Below are 18,714 nucleotides of genomic sequence, written 5' to 3' on the forward strand. Positions count from 1 at the left end.
GGGGGGGAATGGAATCGGAATGCACATGCTTGTTCCAACCTCTTGCAATAGAATATGCCCGAGAGTTTGCAGATGTCTGTGCCACACCTTCTGCCTATTGAATCAGAATCTCTGAGAGTATGGCCTGGAGAGGGCCATCTAAACAAGACCCCCCAGAAGACCCTGGCCTCGGGTTTGTCTGTAGGTGCATATTCCCCAACTACCAGGCCATCCCCTCAGAGGCTGGAAGAGGGGAGGAAGTACAAGGTGGGAAACAGACACCAGCCCCCAAGCTGGTGTGACAGGGATGTGCTGCAGACCCAGGGCTAGGTGTTCCCCTCACAGGGGACAGGCTGGATGAGGGTTGAATGGGCATCTCCTCTCTCCCACAGCTTCCTTTGTCAGTTTCCACATGCACAACATACACATCACCCAAGCCTAGTCCCTCCCCTCAGAATGCACGGTGCCTCCATCCACAGCCACCTCCCACCACGGTGTTCCCTCTCCCAACAGAAACCCCACCTGCCTCATTACTTAAATAATCTTTATTTCTCATGCACTAGGAAAGATGAGTCGTATGAAACACTGCAGTTCACAGCAAAGGCCTCAGTCCAGAACACAACACAGGGGCCAGCTGGGATCACGATCTGGTCAAAGCTCTGGGAGCCACACTGGGAACACCACTCCCGGGGTTGAGTGGCAGATCCAGGACCTTGCAGCAACCATGGCCCCAGATATAACACAAGGCAGCTGCCCTCTCCCACAGAGGCACAGGAAGCTGACACCCAAGGAGCACATGGGCTGGGGACAGGACGGAGAAGGCTGCTGGGCAGTGACTTGGCGGAGATGTGGTCCAGCACCTCTGCCGCCTGCGTCTACCCACTCAGGCCAGGAAGCCCAGGGCTGTGACTGAGCTCTTGGCCCAGCTCTACCCAGTGTGGAGCTGCTGGAGTTCCACAGACCCTCAGCAGCCCCGTGCCCACAGCAGAGGTGTACAGGTCCCCCACCTGCCCCTCGGCTACATGAACAAGACAGGGGCCTAAACTTCGGCCCTGGCCAAGGCTCAGATTTGCCCAGGAAGGACCTGAAAGGCTAGAGGGGCCAGCCCCCAACAACCATCCCAAGCCCCTGTGGACACTGGAGAAGCCCATAGGACAGTCAGGCTTCTGAGGATCCCAGGACAGGGCCACCAGCAGGGGAGGCCCTCAATACCTGGGCCGTCAGGCTCAATACCTGAGCCCAAACAACAGTGAGCAGATTCCCAGGCTTTGCTTTCACTGGGTGGCCCAGGGACAGTGACATGGTCGGAGACATGCAAGACAGAGACACAGAAGAATGGAGACATGCAGAGACCACACAGCATGGGAGGGGTCTGAGGACAAAACGTGGTAAAAGTGCTGCGATGTGGTGGGCACTTCATGGACCAGGCTCACTGAGGCCCTGGGCTCATGGCGATACCCGCCTCCTCTGGAATGGTCTCCAGCATCTCACTCTGGACTGCCTGCGTGATAAGCGCCAGCTCCTGGCACAGGGTCTCGTAGCGGTAGCCCACGCGGATGTCTGGCACGTTGGTCCGGCGGATGTCATTCCCCTCAGGGCCTTCCTTAGTATAGTTGGGTCCCAGCCAGTGGCTCTTTACCTGCAAGGAGCAGGGGTAATGGGCAGGGCTGCAGCCAGTGCTGAGGGGTCATGCCCCACCCCAAGCCATCCCAGGGACAGGTCAGGACCCCAAATGCAGAGGAGAGGAGTGATGCCATGCCAAGGTCCAGGCAGGCGCTGTAGTACCTTGTGCGAGAAGCCGCTCATGAGCACGCTGTTGCGGGCCAGCTCACACATATCGCAGGAGCTGAGCTTCCACACCTGGGTGGCGATGCTGTACTCCTCCATCAGCGGCTCCTGCACGGGCCAGGTTCCCTCAGACGAGTGCGTCCCGGCCAGCTGCCCCTGCCTCCCTTCCCCAGCCTCCCCACTCGCTCTCCCCACCCCCGCCCCCCCATCCCCCCAACCCCCCAACCCCCCAACCCCCCAACCCCTCAACTCCGTAAGACTTGCCAATTGGCCTGCTATGCTCTACCAGCAGAGGGCAGCACCAACCCGAGAGACCCCCCCCCTCCCCCCAACACCGAACCCGAGAGACCCCAGCGTCCTGCGACGCCCGCCCGCCTGGCTGCCTGCTGGGCTCTGACCTTGGTGAAGTGGAACTGCAAGGGATCATCAGTGGACAGGGAGACCATGAGGCCGCGGGACAGGTACTCCGGTAGCGGATTCCGGTGATAGCTGAGGAAGAGGCTGTTGTTGCTGAGCGGGGACATGGCGATGCCGATCTGGGCCAGGTAGTACAGGTACTGCAGGACGGGGGCCTGGGCAGGCAACAGGGAGGGAGGGCCTGTCAGGTGGCCTCGAGGCTGGGCAGGGCACAGTGGTTCTGGGGGTCCAGGCCACAGCAGAGGGCAGGGGGAGGGGAATCCAGGCTTGGCCTGATGTGCAAAGGGTGAATTAGTCAAAATCCAAGTTGGGGCCCCAGGCTGAAGGCTGGGGTGGGGAAGGGTAGTTACATTGGGAAGGCAGAATCCAATATGAGGGCTGGGTGGGAGGAGGATCGGTTGCTGAAGGGGCCCGAATGGTTCAGAGGAAGGTGAACAATTGGGAGGGAAGGCTAGGGGTGCAGATCCTGACCTTGCGCAGAAGGAGCCCGTGGGAAATGTTCTCAGCCAGCATGAAGGCTGACACCAGGTGGTGGATGGGCCCAGCCTCCCCACAGTGTGGCCTCAGCACAAACGTGTGGAAGCCCCTCTGCCTGGGGGACATGAAGACGGTGTCAGCTTCTGAGCCTGGGATCACCTGGGCTCACCGGAGCCCCTGACCCCCCACCCAACACGCATATGTCCTCCAGCCAATAACTATGCAGGCCCGGGATAAGGGGGACGGGGTAGGTTACTGGCTGTGAGGGTTGACAGATGTAGCTCCAAGGGCAGAGAAAGAACCCATCTAGTCCAGGCAACAGGTGGGTCAGAGGTCTAGTGGCCCTGGCCCAAGGTGCCAAGAGTAAGATTTGTTGGGCGAGAGACGGCATAGCAAGCAGACACAGGGTGGTGCAGGCACCTGCGCAGGTGGTTCAACATGGCCATGTTGGCAAAGGTGTAGTACAGGTAGTAGGCATAGGGTGGGTTGTCCTCCTCCACCCACGCCTCAGGCAGGGGGCTCTCCAGGTTGAAGACATGGTTCTCAGGCTTGGACTCGTCATCCACGCTGTCAAAACCATCCACCTAATACAGAACCCTGGGGTCAGAACCAGAGCTGCAGCTGGACGTGAAGCCGGCTGCCCTCCCCATACCCAGCTCTGTGCTGCTTGCTCACGTGCTCTAAGAAGAGATGCAGTTCCGGGTGGCTGGCAGGGTGCACGGTGGCCTCGAACAGTGGCAGGAAGATGTTCTCCAGCATCTCCTGGAAGTTGGCCAGCTGGCCCTTGGTACGGTACACATCACTGCAGGTGAGACATAACATGCAGGTATGTGCAAGTCAGGGCCAGTGGGAGGAAACCCAGCAGGCCAGTAAGGGTCAGAGCTTGGCCCAAGAGCACAGGGGCGCATCTGAACCATACTGGGAAAGCAAGGATACCCAGATGGGCCAGGCTGGACAGACCATGGATGGGACCAGGAAGCCCTTCCTTGCACTCAGAGGGGTTGGCAGGGACAAGAGAGGCTCAGGCAACCTAGGAGAGCAGGAGGCAGGCCCTGACCCCTTGAATATGAGCCCACAGGTTCCCCTCCCACTCCAAGGGACACTCACAAGAGGCGGGGAACCTGCACCAGCCAGCGCACGTTGGGGGAGTGCACGCGGTGCATGACGGCCCAGCGCGCCAGCTTGTCCCACTCATCCCTCGAGCGCCCGTAAATGGAGAGCCGCAGCTCTGCATTCTGGTATTTGCTCTCCTCCAGGTCTGACATCACCTCCTAGACATGAGGTGAGCTGAGTCAGATATGAGGTGAGCTAAGTCAGAGCTCTTCAGGGGGTCATCTGCCCACCCTCCTTGAGTCTCACCCCCTAAAAGCCCCCAGATCCTCAGGCTCGAGGCTTGGCAGGGAAGGCTGCCTCCTTACCTTGATGATGTGAGCAAAGTACTTCCCAGATACCCTGTTGTCCGTCTTGATGAAGATCTCTCGGAGGACGGACTCCCCAATAGGGTTGTATTTGGCATTAAACTTGTCAAAGCGATGGAAAGTGTTCCTGTCCTGGGGGACATGGGAAGGCTCAGGTCACCCCTGACTCCTGGTCCCCTGACTGACTCAGTCTCACAGCCCACGCCACTGGCACAGACCGCATGCACATCCAGCGTGTCCACACTCAGGTCGTAGGCCGTGAGATTCATGCTCTCAAAGACCTCCCGCAGCGTCTGTTCACGGCCCTGCTCCACGTGCACAATCTCCTCCAGGTGCCGCTTCATCGCCCGCTTGATGAAGCGCAGCAGATGCTTCTGGTTCATGCAGGACGAGGCATGGATGTGGGTGTCCACCTGGAGAGGAAGAGGGCACTGCTGATCCACCAGAGGCCAGGAAGGTCTGGGGCCCGGGGCAGTGCAATGGGAAAGGACCCTCTGTACTGGATGCTGTGTGGGGGGCCTGGCCCTTGAAGGGGAGGCTGGGCAGAGGTGTGAGATGAGGACATGGAGACGGCCACAGGGTGAGGGCCCACCTTGCGGATGTTGTAGAAATCTCGATGTGGCACTTTCTTCTGGGCGGCCAGCTCCTTCATCTCATTGAGTAGCACGTGCATCTGGAACTTGGAGCTCAGGTACTGCAGCCGGCGGTAGCAGAATGACTTTCTGGGCACGAGGAGAACAAGGCAGGGACTTAGGCCCTGAAGGGAGGCACCTGGGGAGGGCTTGGGTAGTAGATCAGAGGGAGCAGGTGGGAGGGTAAGGATGGAGGCTGCCAAGAGGGCAGCAGACTGCGGGGAAGTCGAGGGCTCAGCAACTAGGAAGGGCAAGACACCAGGTGATGGGAGTCTGGGGCAGAACTGAGGCTGGAGAATCTGGGCTGGGAGGTGAGCTAAGTGTCTGGGATGGCAGGGGACTCACATGGGGCCATTGATAATCAGGGCCATCAGCACATTGACGTCAGCCACAAATTCCTGCAGGTCAGGGTATGGCAGCTCCACCTCTGAGCAACTGGCATGGAGGGGAGCTTGGGTGAGGAGAGCAAGCCGAGCCCTGTGGCCTCTTCCAAGCCAATGCAACCTCCCACGCTGCATCCCCCCAACACACACCACACCCCTCTTACTGCTCGTCGGGTTCCCTGCGGGTGTAGACGTGCACCACACCCCGCACCATGCGCAGACCCAAGCCCAGGTCCCCAGGCATGGTGCTTGGCTCACAGTGCTCATACGGGTGCTGCTCCAGCGCAGGGGGGTGCACCGGGGCATCTGCAGGGGTGAGGAGGGTAAAGTCAGAGCAGGGCTCTTACAAGCCACCCACTGCCCAACCCAAAGGCCCCACAGAGGGCAAGAGATGTTGAAGACCCAGTAGGTCAGACAGCTCCTGCCCAACCTCCACCCCTGTACACCAAGAGGTTGGAATGATCCTGGGTGTAGGGAGAGGCAGGCAGGGCAGAGGTGCCCAGGCACCAGGCTGAGAAGCCCAGGAGGCTAGGGCACATGGCATGGGGCAGAGATGGGGGGTCCCACCAGCAGACACAGGGGTGTCGGGGCCCTGTTCATAGGTCCGGGTCTCCAGAGGCTTTTCAGCCAGCTGCTGCAGGTAGCGGCGGGTGGTGGGGCAGAAGCTCTGCAGGGACAGGGCCATGTACTTCTCCCGGATGAAGAGTGCCCGCACCACACTCTTGGCTGCATCCAGCAGGTCTGTGAACGGCACCTGGAGATGAGGACATGCGATCACTCTCCTCAGTCTTGGACTCAGAGGCCTCCTCCCTGAGGCATTATCTTAGAACCCAAACTATCCCCACCTCCCACAGGCCCTGACCCCCAGGAACACTCAGATCACCCTGGTCCAGCACATCAAGTGGCTCCCAGCCAGCCCCTCTGCCCCTCCAGCTGCTGGAAAGAGAAACGCCCTCTCCAGCCCCCACCCCCAGCTCTCCAGGCTGGGGGAACCCACTAAGACATAGGTGATGGCGACTCACCCCACATACACCCCATGCTTACCCCACACTTCTCCTCCCCAGAGATGGTGACCCGCTGAAACTCCCGTTCCAGCACATCACGCTCCCGCAGGCTCCGGTCACCCTGCCCCTCACCCTGTTCCTTGTAGAGCCTGCAGGGGGTGCATTCAAGGGAGGGGTTTAGAGCCGGCAGAAGGGCAGGCTCCAGCTCCGCATCCCCTGTGCCCCTCTGCCCTCCTCACTGTAGGTCCGAGTCACTGTCCGTCTTCAGGAAATCTTGCTTGGCCCGAAGCAGGATGTCTGGCTCCAGCCTAGAGGCAAGAGGGATGAGAAGTCAGGCAGATCCCAAGGGACGGCCCTTGCTCCCAGGTCCCAGCACCCCACTAGGTGCTGTGCACATGTTGTCACATGTGATCCTCAAAGGCAGAGCTGCAGAACCCTGTGCTGTTCTCACCCACTTTAGAGATGAGAAAGCAGACCCATAAGTTAAGCAACATGACCCAGCCACACCGGTGGCTAGAAGACAGAACAGAACCCAGCAGCCGGACTCCAAAGCCCACTCTATGCTCCCTGTGCAGACCCCCAAGGCAGGGTGCGAGGGAAAGAGGCAGAAAAGGGGCTCTGAAAGGGTCTGGAAGGGTATGGAGGGAGACTAAGCAGCTGCCTGCCGGGCTCACTTGACATCCTGGCTGATCTGCCGCTCCAGCCGCTGCCTCCGCTCCTCCAGCTGTTCAATGGGGCTCTCCTCGGGGAACTCATACGGGGCACTACGGAGCTCGCTCTCAGCCAGTGAGCGGGTGAACAGCTCCTGGGGGGAGGGAAGGAAGGTCAGCATGGCTGGCCCTCCGCCCTTGGGCACTCTCCTACAGAGTCTGGGGATGGGGTGAGGGCAGCAGGACCAGGGGTACCTGGGAGAGGCTGAGGATCAGGAGACAGCCAAGCGTGAGGTGAGGGGACAGCTGAGGTGAGGGGTGTGGGGAGCAGAGGCAGGGCATGGAGACACGGGGTGAGGGTGCGGGTGGTGCCAGGTGATACCTCGGCGATCTCCTTGCATTTGCCATCCATGGACGTGCGCAGGTCGAGCGGGAAGTGCTTGAGGCAGGGGGCGGGGCCCGGCAGGGATCGGGCAGACTGCAGCGGAGGGGCCCCCAGACCACCCCGAGCCTCTGCAGAGACAGTGATGCCAGGGTCAAAGGGTGGAGGGGCAGCCCCTGAAAGCCCTGGGCCCCTGCCCTGCCTAGGCCAGCTCCCAAGAGAGCCCAGGGTCGGGAAAGAGGGCAGTCCCTCCTCGGTAGCTGAAGAGTAGGCCTGTGTATGTGGCTCCGAAAGGGCTCACCCTCACCTCTAATGCAGGGACCCCTCACCCATTCCAGGCTCGGGGTGGGGATTCTGAGTCTGCCCCTAGAACGAGTAGATTCATTACCTCCACAAATGAGACTAGAGCCTGATCCCTCAGGCCATGAGAATCTCCACGTGACTACCTCCCAGAGGCAGGTGCACGTGTGTACATGTGCACACACATGCACATACGCACACAGACACCCTCAGAGACACACACCAGGTGCTTGGTAAGGACCAGGCGGCCACACCAGGGACCCCCAGCCTGCAGCTCCCAGGGCGGGCAACCCAGGATCAGACCCGCCCCTGGACTAGCAGATTCTCCACTCAAAGGGGCAGGGCCCTGTGCCTGACATCCTAGACCTGTGTAGCACAAGAGAAGCCTCAGCTGCCGCTCAACTCTGACCTAGGGACCAGCCCTCAAGGGAAGAGGAGAGGAAGTGGAGGGCCTGGTTGGCAAGGGAACCCTACCTCCTCCCTGGAGGCCTGCCCTGTCCCCCAGGGCCCCAGGGCTGCCAAAATGTGGGCTGGCCTTAGCCTGCCCCTCCAAAAGGAACTGCCATAAACAGTCTATGCCACTCAGGCCCCAGGATCTGGACTGGGGGCACCACAGTGGGCCGTGGGGAAGGGAGTGTCAGAAGCCAGGGGTCTTTCTCCATCAAGACTAGACTTTCCATCTGTACCACCAGGAGGCTGGCACCAGAGGGCCGTGAAGCTGCTGGTCTATGGGGGCTGCCAAGGCTTCCAGCCTACCCCGAAGGACCCTCCCTGGGCTCAGCAGCCCCAGCTCCTCAGTGGGAAGCTTTCCACACCCAAACTGTCTCTCTCAGCCAGCTGTAAGGAGTGCTCCCCTCCAGCACCCTCCACCCTGGCTTAGGGAAGGATTACAGGATCTGCCTAGGTAGCCGGCCTTAAAGTCTCTGCGCCCATTTCCCAATATTCCAGGACTGGTCCCAAAGCTGGACAAAGGGAAGAGGGAGGGGCCTGCCCCAGATCCAGGACCCCGTCCCCTGCGCACCCTGGGCCCTGCCGAACCCTACCTGCAGAGTGCAGGCAGCTCCAGCCAGCAGCCCTGTGCCCCTTGCCCGCCTGTTTGCCAGTGAAGCTGCAGCCAGTCCCTCAGGGGCTGGCACAGGCTGTACCAAGTGCAGCTGCAAGCAGGGGAGACCCTGAGATGGCCATAAGCACGGAGCTAGGGGAGTTCAAGGGAGCCCAGAAACCAAGGGAAGGAGCATCAGAGTTGGGAGATAAGACGAACTCCAGAACCGAAGAGGGCCTCCACCTCTACAGTGCCAGGGAAGACCCAGCCAGATGTGAGGCTCCTAAGTGGAAGTAGCAGGGTAGGCTGACTTGGGCAAGGCAGGCCGACAGGGAGGAGCCAACCTCCTTAAAATCCACTGCCCTAGGGGACAGTGAGTGGGCAGGGCCTGGCTGGCCAAAGAGTAAGAGGGGAGAAAAAGGAGGGGAACAGCCCTCTTCATCACACCCACAGCCCCAGGTTGGCCTTTCCTGGCAGTGGCCTTGTTGCTCACCACTGTCCTCTGGGCCCTGACTATGGCATCCCTCAGGAGAGACAGGGCCTTTGCTGGAGAAGGAGCTGGCTGGCAGCTGGGGAAATGGCCCAGTCTAGGTAGGGGCCAGTCACTGAGGCTTCCCCGCTGCCCAGCTGCTCAGGGGGCTGGTTTGCAGGCCCCTAGACCTGCAACCCCTGATCCAAGCCTATCATCGGGGACAGGACAAACTGTCCAGAATAAGTTTGGGAGAAAGGGGGCTAGAATTTGGAGGACATGGGTCTGATTCTGTTCCTGCTTCTGGGCATGTCTCTACCTACCTCTGGGAGGCTTTGGGTCCTCATCTACAAGTGGGGCGATAAGTGGTCCCTTCTCTGCCTAGCCACAACTGCCATAAGGCTCACAGAGATAATGGCTCTGCAAGTGTTCTGCAAAACACCAGGCTCTGTGTTGAGGCAAGGCCTGCAATTATGAACTCCTGGGACCCTCAAAATACATCCTACTTGTAGCCCCGCCCATTGAGGACAGTGGGAGGTTCCCTGGGCCCAGTGCAGGGCAAAGGCAATAGGCCAGTAAAGGGCAGTGAAGTGAACTTGGCAGGAGTGGAGATGGGGTGACTCTATCTCTTACTTGGAAAAGGACAAAGTAGGAAGAGGAAGAAAAGAGGGGAACCTGCCTCACCCCCAGAGGGTAAGATCTTTTCTTGCCCGAGAACCCTGATTTTACACACCTCCTCCCTACATATGGCCCCAGACCACTTCTAACTCCATCTAGGGGAGGCCGACCACAGACCTCCATGGCTGGTTCATATTGAGTCAGCAGGAGTTGAGTCAAAGGCTCAAATCTCAACTCCCTCTCCTAGCAGGGGGGGTCTCGGGCTCCACAGCAATCCTGGAGTGAGCAGGACAGATTCCAACAGCCAGCGCCATCCCCCCAGCCTGCCAGGCCACTCTCCAGGACTGCCGCAGGCTCACTGAAGGTGACACACAGGCAGTAACCTCTACGTTCTCAGAGGCCAGGCCTAGAAGACTCAGCTGCCTACTGGTCCTTTCTCTAGGGGCCAGCACCACACACGTACACCCACACTTACGGAGAAGTCAAGCAAAAGCCAGACTGGGCTGCTCCAGAGCCACTCCCACCAACTCTGAGATTCTGAGCACCCCATCTCCCCTCTCGACCAGGAGCCCCTCACACACTGCCAGGACTGCCTCAGTAGGCACAGGGGTGTTCACAGCTTTGACCCCACAAGTATCAGATGCTTTTACCATCTGACCACCGAAGGGTCTCCAGCTCTGGGCTAGATCCATATCAGTTGCCCTATTGCTGAACCAAACAGGGCCAGGAAGGGCCCCACCCAGGGGATACCCTTTCTGGATGGCACAGACCTGGGCACAAAGAACACCCTGAGGACAGTAGAGACCTTGCACCAGGCATCTTCAATGAAACAAGAAAATACAGGAGGTTGATAATTGGGCTATAGCTACAGACAGCTGCAAGGGTGGGGGCAGTCGGCATGATCTGGTCATCAAAGTCAGGGTGGGTCTTTCCTTAGCCACAAGGCCTGGGAGCAGACAGCAGGCAGACTTCCCTCTGCAAGCACAGAGCCAGGCAGCCAAGCCCTCACTGAGACAGGCACTGCTGCACCTCACCACCTGCTCCAAATGATGCAGAGATGCTTACTAGAGTGAGAGACGAACCAAAGGGTGCAGAAGCACACGCAGTGCGGGCAGCAGCCCCAGCCTGAACCCTGCATGGACCTGACCAAGGGCACCCCATACTCCTAAGGAGGCTCACAATATAGACCAGGAATGAGCAAATAGCAAACGATAGATACAGTCAAGCCCCCAGTTGTGGGATGCCAGCCAGCAATGGTCGTGCCCAGATGTCAGACCCCCAGTGAGGCGGATCTAGATGTGGGGTCCTAAAAAGTGGAACTAGCCACAGAACAGCCTAAGCCTGCCTGGTAAAGGCACAGGCGCCAGTCAGAGTGGCCAGTCCACAAAACAGTCAGTCCCACACACCCCCACTCCATTCACACATGCTTCACACGCAGTCTTAGCACATGCACACGCTGACACATGTGCATACACACCTCTTGCTGCACCCACACCATGCCCACTCCTTGTGACAGAGGACAGCATCCCTGGCACAGATATCTCAGATCCACTCCCCGCCCCCGCCACCCCTCACCCCACCTTCCAAGCCGGCTGTCCCTGGGACTGAGGTTGAGGGGCACCACCACAGAGAGGATGCCGGAGGAGGTGGCCCTGAGGGGACCAGCAGCTTGGGCGAGAGGTGGCAAGACAGAGCCCAGCATCTATCCTGAGGCCAGGAAGCACACACTCACCTGGAGCTGCAGTGGAGGCCTGCAGGCTGGCCCGCTTCTTAAAGGGATATTTGGCCTTGGGCTTGCCAGAGCCAGATGGATAGGATGCCATGGCTGGGACCACGGCGGTGACAGCGGGGGAGTCTGAGCGGCACCGGCTGGGGCCTGGCTCTGCCACATCCAACCCCTTCCTCCGCCCCGCCCCCAGCGGGAGTGACTGATGCAGGAAGCAGCGGCTCCGCAGGCGGAAGAGGCCCTGGCCACGATTTCTCATGTTGTCTAGGCAACCTCGGGGAGTGGGGCCTCCATCTCTGCCCCTTATCCCTCCCCTCCCTCCTCAGTCCCAGGAGTGACGTGACTGATGGTGGCTGGGCCTGGCGGGGGGCGGGGAGGGGGTGGGTAGAAAAGAAGATGGGGAAGAGCCAGCCCCCAGCTCTCCACTAACTCACCAAGAGCCCTCACCCCATCATGCCAGGGCTCCCGGGCAAAGAAGCCAAAGTCCAGGCTAGCTGGTCCTTCCAGCTAGCCTGGAAGAAAAAAGAATAACAAACAGGAATTCAGCAGCGAGCGAGTCCAAGCTCAAACACAGTCCTCCCGGGGCAGGGCAGGCATACTCCGTGAAAACCCAGCACCCACTTTCCTTCCACATCTGACCCTCAGCTCCGGGGGGTAGCCCAGCTCTGGGAGGAGGGGGAAGAACCGAGAATCCCAGCCCAGGAGGGAGGGGCCGTCCTGGGAAAATTCCACCGTCGCCAAATAGCTACCTCCCAGGAAGGCAGGAAGGCCAGGAGACCCCCTTGTCTGGGGCTCTGGGACAGAGACCCTAGCCTCTTCGGATTTTTCCTCTGTCTCTGCACACTCTAGCTCTGCTCCCTAGGCCCTCCTGGGAGGAGCTGACCGCCTTCCCTAGGTCCTGCTGCTGTGCTGTGACTCCCACCCTCTTGTCACCCTGGCCACAGCACTTCTCTGTCCCAGAGACCCTCCCTCCAACACACGTACACACACTCACCTGAGGCCATGCTGCCCGAGTTCCGAGGGGAGGCTGCCCACGAGGGTCTGCACAGCAGAAAGCCCGGGTCCTGAGGGACGGCAGGGGGGTCGGCCACAGACCCCAGCCAAGTCACTCCAAGGGCCCCTGCCCTGGCACTGAGATGGGGAAAGTAAGGCAGTCTTTCAAAATTGCCAGCTGGCCGGAGGTGGACTCCCGCAGACCTCGGCAGCCGGACTGGCCTCAAGGCGACCCCGGTGTCGCGACCACCCAACCCCGCAATCGAGAGGCTGGTAGGCCACGTGCTCCCAAGGGAGCGGGACTCGGAACTCGTCCAGATTTCTCTCAACACTCCCTGGGCATTCAGGGTCGGACTCCCGCGGCCGGACTGTGGGGGAGTCACGCAACAGGTGCGACCCCACCAAAATCTCGCCGGCTCCGCGCCAGGCTCTGCGGCCCTTGGCCCCGCCCCCGCCTGGCCCCGCCTCCGCCTGCCGACCCCGCCTCGCCATTTTTTTCTCTTCCTGGGCGCCACGTGGGCAGCCACAGCACCGCGGTAGGGCTGGCCTGAGCCGACCCCAGGTCTTGGGCCAGTTCCGTGCGTCAGCTTCCTCATCAGTAAGATGGGGTAATGACAGTACCTCACTCAAAGGGGTTACTGTGAAGATTAAACGTAAAGTCCCTTTACACAGTGCCTGGCACGAAGTCAGGGCCCAGTGAAAGGTAGCTGTTATTATTGTCCCAGGATTCATTTTAAGCAGAAGTCCTGCCCCTGCAATCTCACTTGGTCGTCTGTTTTCTTCCGGCAGGCGTAGGTAGGAGGCTGTGCCCTGCAATTCTGGCTCCCCTTCCCACATTTCTGTATTTGGTGGTTAAGAGCTTTAACTCTAGCCAGAATGTCTGGGTTCAAATCCAGATTTCACCTACTTCCTGACTGATACTGGGCAAGTTACCTAACTTCTCAGTGCTTCTATTTCGTCTGTAAAATGAGTGTAAGAGTACCTGCTTTATATGGTGGCTAAGATAAATGAGTTAATATAAGTTAACTGCTTAGAACTGTGCCTGGCCTGTAGTTAGTACTCAATATTCATGTATTACCATTGCTTTAGCCTTGGCCTTGGTTCTCTATTGACACTCACAGGTTGATTCACTTGCAGCCATTCTGGGGTCTGCAGACATCCTATCCAACAAGCATCCCCACTGCCAAGGGGTAGATAATCCGACCTAAAGGATTTTCTACCTTTGTGGATTGTGGAGGGAAGTCCCTAAGACTTCACTGAATATAATTAAATGCATTAGCAGGAATTAATCTCTTCCCTATTTTCCCTCTTGTGGGAGGCCTTTGCCCGCCTCACCCAGTTGTTCTAATGCTGTTTGTCTGGCTCCTCCCAGTTCTTACCACTCCCACAGCAGAGTTCCTTCCCAAACTCTGCCGCCCTCTTGTCTCCCCATGCTGGATTCTGGACCCTGAACCCTTTTCTCCACCTGCATCTGGTGCCACTTCCATTGATCCCTGGCTACTGTTCGCTGAACAAACTTAAAATAACTTGGCCTCTTCACCTCACACAGAATCCATAAAACTAAAAAGAGAACAGAGATAACCAGGTTTACCTAATCAAAATAGCAAAGACTAAAAAACAAAAAACCAAAAAACAAACGCTAATGCAGGTTGGCAAGGGTATAGTTAGTGAGATGGGAGACACACACACACGTACGTGTGCACAAACACATTACTGGTGGCCTTGAACACTGATATAATCTTTCTGAAAGCCATCTGGTAATGTAGAATCAAACTTTTCAAAAAGGTTCTTATTATTTGACCGAGTAATCAACTTTCTGGAAGTTGTTTTTCTAAAAAGAGCTGCCAGAAAAATATGTATGCAAAAAGTTGTTCAGCACCACAATGTGTATTGCTTAGAAAAGTTAGATACTTTAAAGGTTGAACAATAGGGGAATGTTTATGTAATATTCATACCATGAAATACAGCCATTAAAAATTGTTCTTGGAGAAATGTTTAATGATGTGGAAATGTTTACAATATAAAGTTAGGTAAAAGAATGGATGCAAAACACTATACACAGTATGGTCCTACTTATGTGATATACATGGGTAGAAAAGAAACACACCAACAAGTTTACCAATGATTATCTGTAGTGATGGAATTATGGGTTATATTTATTTTCTTTATATTTATTTGCATTTTAAAAATTGTAATACATACCCATAACTTTTATAATCAAGGGGATAGAAATCAACAAAAATCTGTAAAAATCTGTAATTGCCTCCACAGTCCCCCCAACCCAGCCTTCCCTGGGTCTTAACCCCAGACTTAAACTATTCTGTTTACATTCATGGCCCACTGAATTGGTCTTGGGGCACTTAGGGATTTTGAGGCTGATGGACTCTCAAGAATGAATAAAATGAATCTCAAAAATTAAGCACCATGTAACTACATAGAATGTCATGTATCTTCTGATAAGATGCAAATGTTGACATAGTTTTAAAGATAGTATCTTGCATTGGGCCAGGTCTCTTGAGCATCCTGCTTAATGCAGACCTACCTACCTCAGCAGCCAATAGGTGGCAATCCTTGCCCTCCACCCAGCCCAGGCAAACCAGTTCATTAGTCCCTTTATGCTAGTCCCCTAGTCCCATCTGCAACACACCCTTCACTCTACAACCCTCCCCTATTTCCAGGTCATCTGGTGTATTGTTGCTGCTAGGAAGTCGGCCCTGATTATGGTTAAGCATCAATCCCTCCACCCACTCCATACCAGCAAGAATCTCAGTGAGGTTTCATTGTCTACGCAGAACAGAGCTTGGGAAATAAAGGAGTGAGTCATCCTATGGCCTGGGCTTTTTTCACACTGAGGCCTTAACATTCATCGCCTTTGAGCCTCTGGGATCTTCCCTAGCTCCAAACACAGCTTCCTCCCCTCCTAGCCTGTTCCCCACATGGCTCCTTAACTGGCCCTCCCAGAATCTCAGCTCCCTAAAGATGGTGCACTCCTGTTTCTCTGAAGAACTGCTTTTCTTTGCTTCTGGACTTCAGCTCACTTGTGATGTCTGCCTCCCTAGCTAGGCCAGAACAATCTTCACAGATACTAAACTTGGGAGAGAATATCTGCAGCTCTAAAAAGGTCCTTGGCCAAGGCAATTTCCCAAACCATACCTTATGCCTAGGCCCTTCTAGAAACAAGCTGTTCAGCTCTGGTTTCTCAGCTTCTCCCAGCAGCCAGCTCCCTCTCCCTCTCACCTCAGTCACCCAGCATTGTGTTTATAGCACCATACAGCTGTTTCCATCTATACTTGTTTACAAGACACCGGTGGATTTTAGTCAAACCCCTTGCCATTGAAGGCGCTTCACTGGCTGGCTCCAATTTCCCTTTCTTGTCTTCATCTTCACCTCCCAACCCTCCATCCATGCACCTTTCACTCCAGTCCAGTAACATCAAAGTCCCAGTCTTCTCTGAGCACACCTTGTACCTTGTGCCTCTACCTCTTTTTTTCATGCTCTTTTCTTTCCCCAAAACGCTTATCTCCCACTTCCACTGTTATTCTGCTTCTCTGTGGAAAGTCTATTCATTTCACAATCACCCTTTTCTTTCTTCTGCCATAGAACTTTGTCAGTCTGAAAGTCAGATGTGTGTTTGATTGCCTTTCCTACCAGGGGTGAATGCTAGGTCTTAAACAGCTCTGAATTTCCCAGCACTACTGCAGTATCCCTTTAACTAATTTGTTTTTCTGTGAATTTCCCCCACCTCTGCCTACAGACTGGAAGGTCCTGAAGGTAGTTCCTCATCCTTCATGTCCTCCCACTCCATCTGGGACAAGTCTTTACCCACAATTCACTTAAGACAAGGCTTACCATGGATGTCAGACAGATCCCTTAACTCAGGAAACATGCCCAAATCACCAAGAAACAGTGATTTACTTTTCATTCAAAATGATATGGTTATAAAGGGCTGTGAATCAAAACACTTGAGCTCTGGCTTGGCTTCTGATACCAACTTGCTTATTAACGTGAGGATCACTTTTCTGTACTTCAGTTCACTCACCTCCAAAATGGAACTAGCACTACATACCTTATTTACTTCATCAGGAAACTGTCCGTAAATGTGATCATAAAGTGGGACAGCCACAGGAAAGGCACAGGAACTGACGACAGAGGCAGAGGCAGGAGGTCACAGACATCAGGATGATGTATGCACAGTAATGGATCTGTACTCTCAGGCCAGGCGAGGGCTAGCAGTTCCCTCTCAGCTTAGCAGTGAGAATGGGGAACTTCCATCCAGTAAGTTAGGGAACAAAGCAGAAGCAGCACAGAAGTTTGCAGAGGTAGTAGCAGAAAAAGGAACAAGCCCACTTTCCCTGTGTGTGAAACAACTTAGTGGTTCCTTTAACAAGGGCTGCTGTTATCGAGTTCATGCATTTGTTCATGCTTTCTCTCTCTGGCTACTTATGTGGAAGTAATAGAAAGAAGGATCACCGGTTTGTCTGTTTACTAGGCCATATAACTTTTTTTTTTGTTTTTGAAACAGAGTCTCACTCTGTCACCCAGGTTGGAGTGCAGTGGCGCAATCTTGGCTCACTGCAACCTCCACCTCCCGGGTTCAAGCGATTCTCGTGCCTCTATCTCTAAAGTAGCTGGGTGCATGCCACCATGCTGGGCTTTTTCTTTTCTTTTTTTTTTTTTTTTGAGACAGAATCTTGCTCTGTTGCCCAGGCTGAAGTGCAGCGCCTCCCAGGTTCAAGTGATTCTCCTGCCTCAGCCTCCCAAGTAGCTGGGATTACAGGTGCGTGCCACCATGCCTGGCTAATTTTTGTATTGTTTTTTAAGTAGAGACAGGGTTTCACCATGTTGACCAGGCTGTCTTGAACTCGTGTCCTCAGATGATCTGCCCATTTTGGCCTCCCAAAGTGTTGGGATTACAGGCGTGAGCCACCACGCCCGGCCTAATTTTTGTATTTTTAGTAGATACGGGATTTCACCATGTTGGCCAGGAACTCCTGACCTCAGGTGATCCACCCACCTCAGCCTCCCAAAGTGCTGGGATTACAGGCGTGCGCCACTGTGCCCAGCTGACTTTAGTTACTTAACTCTCAAGTGTCAGTTAATCTAGTCTGTAAATTGGGGACAATAGCAGTTTTTGTGATAATTAACTGGTATGAGCCACTTACATTGTTCAGCAGTTATTAATTATAATAACTATAACATAATAATTATTAATAGTTCCGGGCAGCCCCTTGAACAGTGTAGCCTTCAGCATAGCTCTGGCCTCAGTGTGAGTTACCAGTATTGTGAGTAGGCTAGAGCAGGGCTAGCAGTGGGGTATAATTACTGAAACCTTATAACCAAGATTCCAAGATAGTCACAATTTCAAAGAGACTCTCCTGTTTTCCCTTAAGTCAATAAGGACTTGCCAATTTGATTGGGAAAACATGGCTACCATGGAAAGCACCTCAGCAGCTGCCTATTTCTCCATCAGCCCCTACAGTCACTGAAAGGTGGTGCGAAGGAGGAAGATAATTAGCTATGGCTCAGGGTACCTGATAGGCGGGGAGACCTAGATTCTACTCCTGACCTTCCCAGTCCCAACTGGCCACTGCTGCACAAGTCCAGCTCTAAAATGAAAGAGCAAATTACATCCTTCGACCTCAGTAGTTCTCCACCTTGGCTGTACACTAGAATCAGCTGGGGACGTTTTTAAATCTTTGTGCCTGGACTGCACTCCAGACCAATTAAATCAGTATTTTTAAAAAAGCTCTCCAGGTAAATGCCACTGTACACTAAAAGTTGAGAACTGTTTCAGGCCAGGGTTTTTCAAACTTCACAGACGTAATAACTACCTGTATTAGCTTAAAATATTTTCTCTGGCTCTGGAGTTTGATTCTAACATACCATTTAAAAACATACGCTATTTTAACATCTCGGAAAGCAGGGTGATCTTCTAGTCAGTGGCACCTAAGACTTGAGGAAACACAGAAACCAGCAACCCAGGTGATTCTTAGGATTAGGTGAGTTTAGCGGAAAACAGGTCCCTAGGGCAGTGCTTCCCACTCTTTAATGTCTTTAGAATCACCTGAGATCTTGTTAAACTGCAGATTCTGAATCAGAAGTTCTGGGTTAAAGCCTGAGATTCTGCATGTCTAATGAGCTTCCGGGTGATCTGATGTTACTGGCTCTTGATCCACATTTTGGGCAACAAAATTCTAAAACATCTCCACCTGAGGAGGCTCCACCAGCAACACTCATTTAAGTAAACTGAAATAATTGGCATAGAGGAGTATAACCTGTGGAGTCCTAAATGTCTGTAAGGCAGTTGCTAGACTGCACCCTCATTTTTTCCCCAGGAAAGGGCAGCTGGGATGAGAGCCAGAAGGAGAGAGAGCTGCCCCAACCTTTGAGAAGCCAGAGTCTGGAGTCCAATTTCCCAAAGAAGCAGAGTTTGTTG

At 55.1% G+C, this 18,714-nt stretch overlaps 1 protein-coding gene across 4 annotated transcripts; it reads right to left on the reverse strand.

Moving 5' to 3' along the window:
• Positions 1-509: 509 nt before the first annotated feature.
• AMPD2 (adenosine monophosphate deaminase 2) lies at positions 510-12,745 on the reverse strand. Of its 4 annotated transcripts, none has more exons than XM_054437327.2 (18): positions 12,280-12,745; positions 7,131-7,261; positions 6,773-6,903; positions 6,338-6,406; positions 6,139-6,247; positions 5,662-5,848; positions 5,259-5,400; positions 5,057-5,146; positions 4,672-4,801; positions 4,298-4,492; positions 4,080-4,211; positions 3,769-3,932; positions 3,337-3,463; positions 3,082-3,245; positions 2,656-2,776; positions 2,166-2,339; positions 1,765-1,875; positions 510-1,618 (listed from the first exon to the last, which is right to left on the reverse strand). In XM_054437327.2, the coding sequence occupies exons 1-18, from the start codon at positions 12,287-12,289 to the stop codon at positions 1,409-1,411; spliced, it is 2,397 nt and encodes a 798-aa protein (XP_054293302.1). In that variant the 5' UTR covers positions 12,290-12,745; the 3' UTR covers positions 510-1,408. The 4 variants fall into 4 exon arrangements, 3 of the variants coding, with proteins under 3 accessions (XP_054293302.1, XP_054293282.1, XP_054293291.1); XM_054437307.2 differs by lacking the exon at positions 12,280-12,745 and adding an exon at positions 11,292-12,244; XM_054437316.2 differs by lacking the exons at positions 7,131-7,261; positions 12,280-12,745 and adding an exon at positions 11,292-12,244.
• Positions 12,746-18,714: the final 5,969 nt, after the last annotated feature.

The sequence above is a fragment of the Pongo pygmaeus genome, chromosome 1 (genome assembly GCF_028885625.2).
Source record: "Pongo pygmaeus isolate AG05252 chromosome 1, NHGRI_mPonPyg2-v2.0_pri, whole genome shotgun sequence".
In the NCBI taxonomy this organism is placed as follows: Eukaryota; Metazoa; Chordata; class Mammalia; order Primates; family Hominidae; genus Pongo; species Pongo pygmaeus.

Excerpts from the sequence above, each read along its gene's own strand:
- AMPD2 (XM_054437307.2), bottom strand. The coding sequence starts at position 11,544 with ATGAGAAATCGTGGCCAGGGCCTCTTCCGCCTGCGGAGCCGCTGCTTC. Across the intron at positions 5,147-5,258 it reads CGCAGGGAACCCGACGAGCA|TTGCTCAGAGGTGGAGCTGC; the intron begins GTAAGAGGGGTG and ends CCTCCATGCCAG. Across the intron at positions 4,802-5,056 it reads CTGATTATCAATGGCCCCAT|AAAGTCATTCTGCTACCGCC; the intron begins GTGAGTCCCCTG and ends CCTCGTGCCCAG.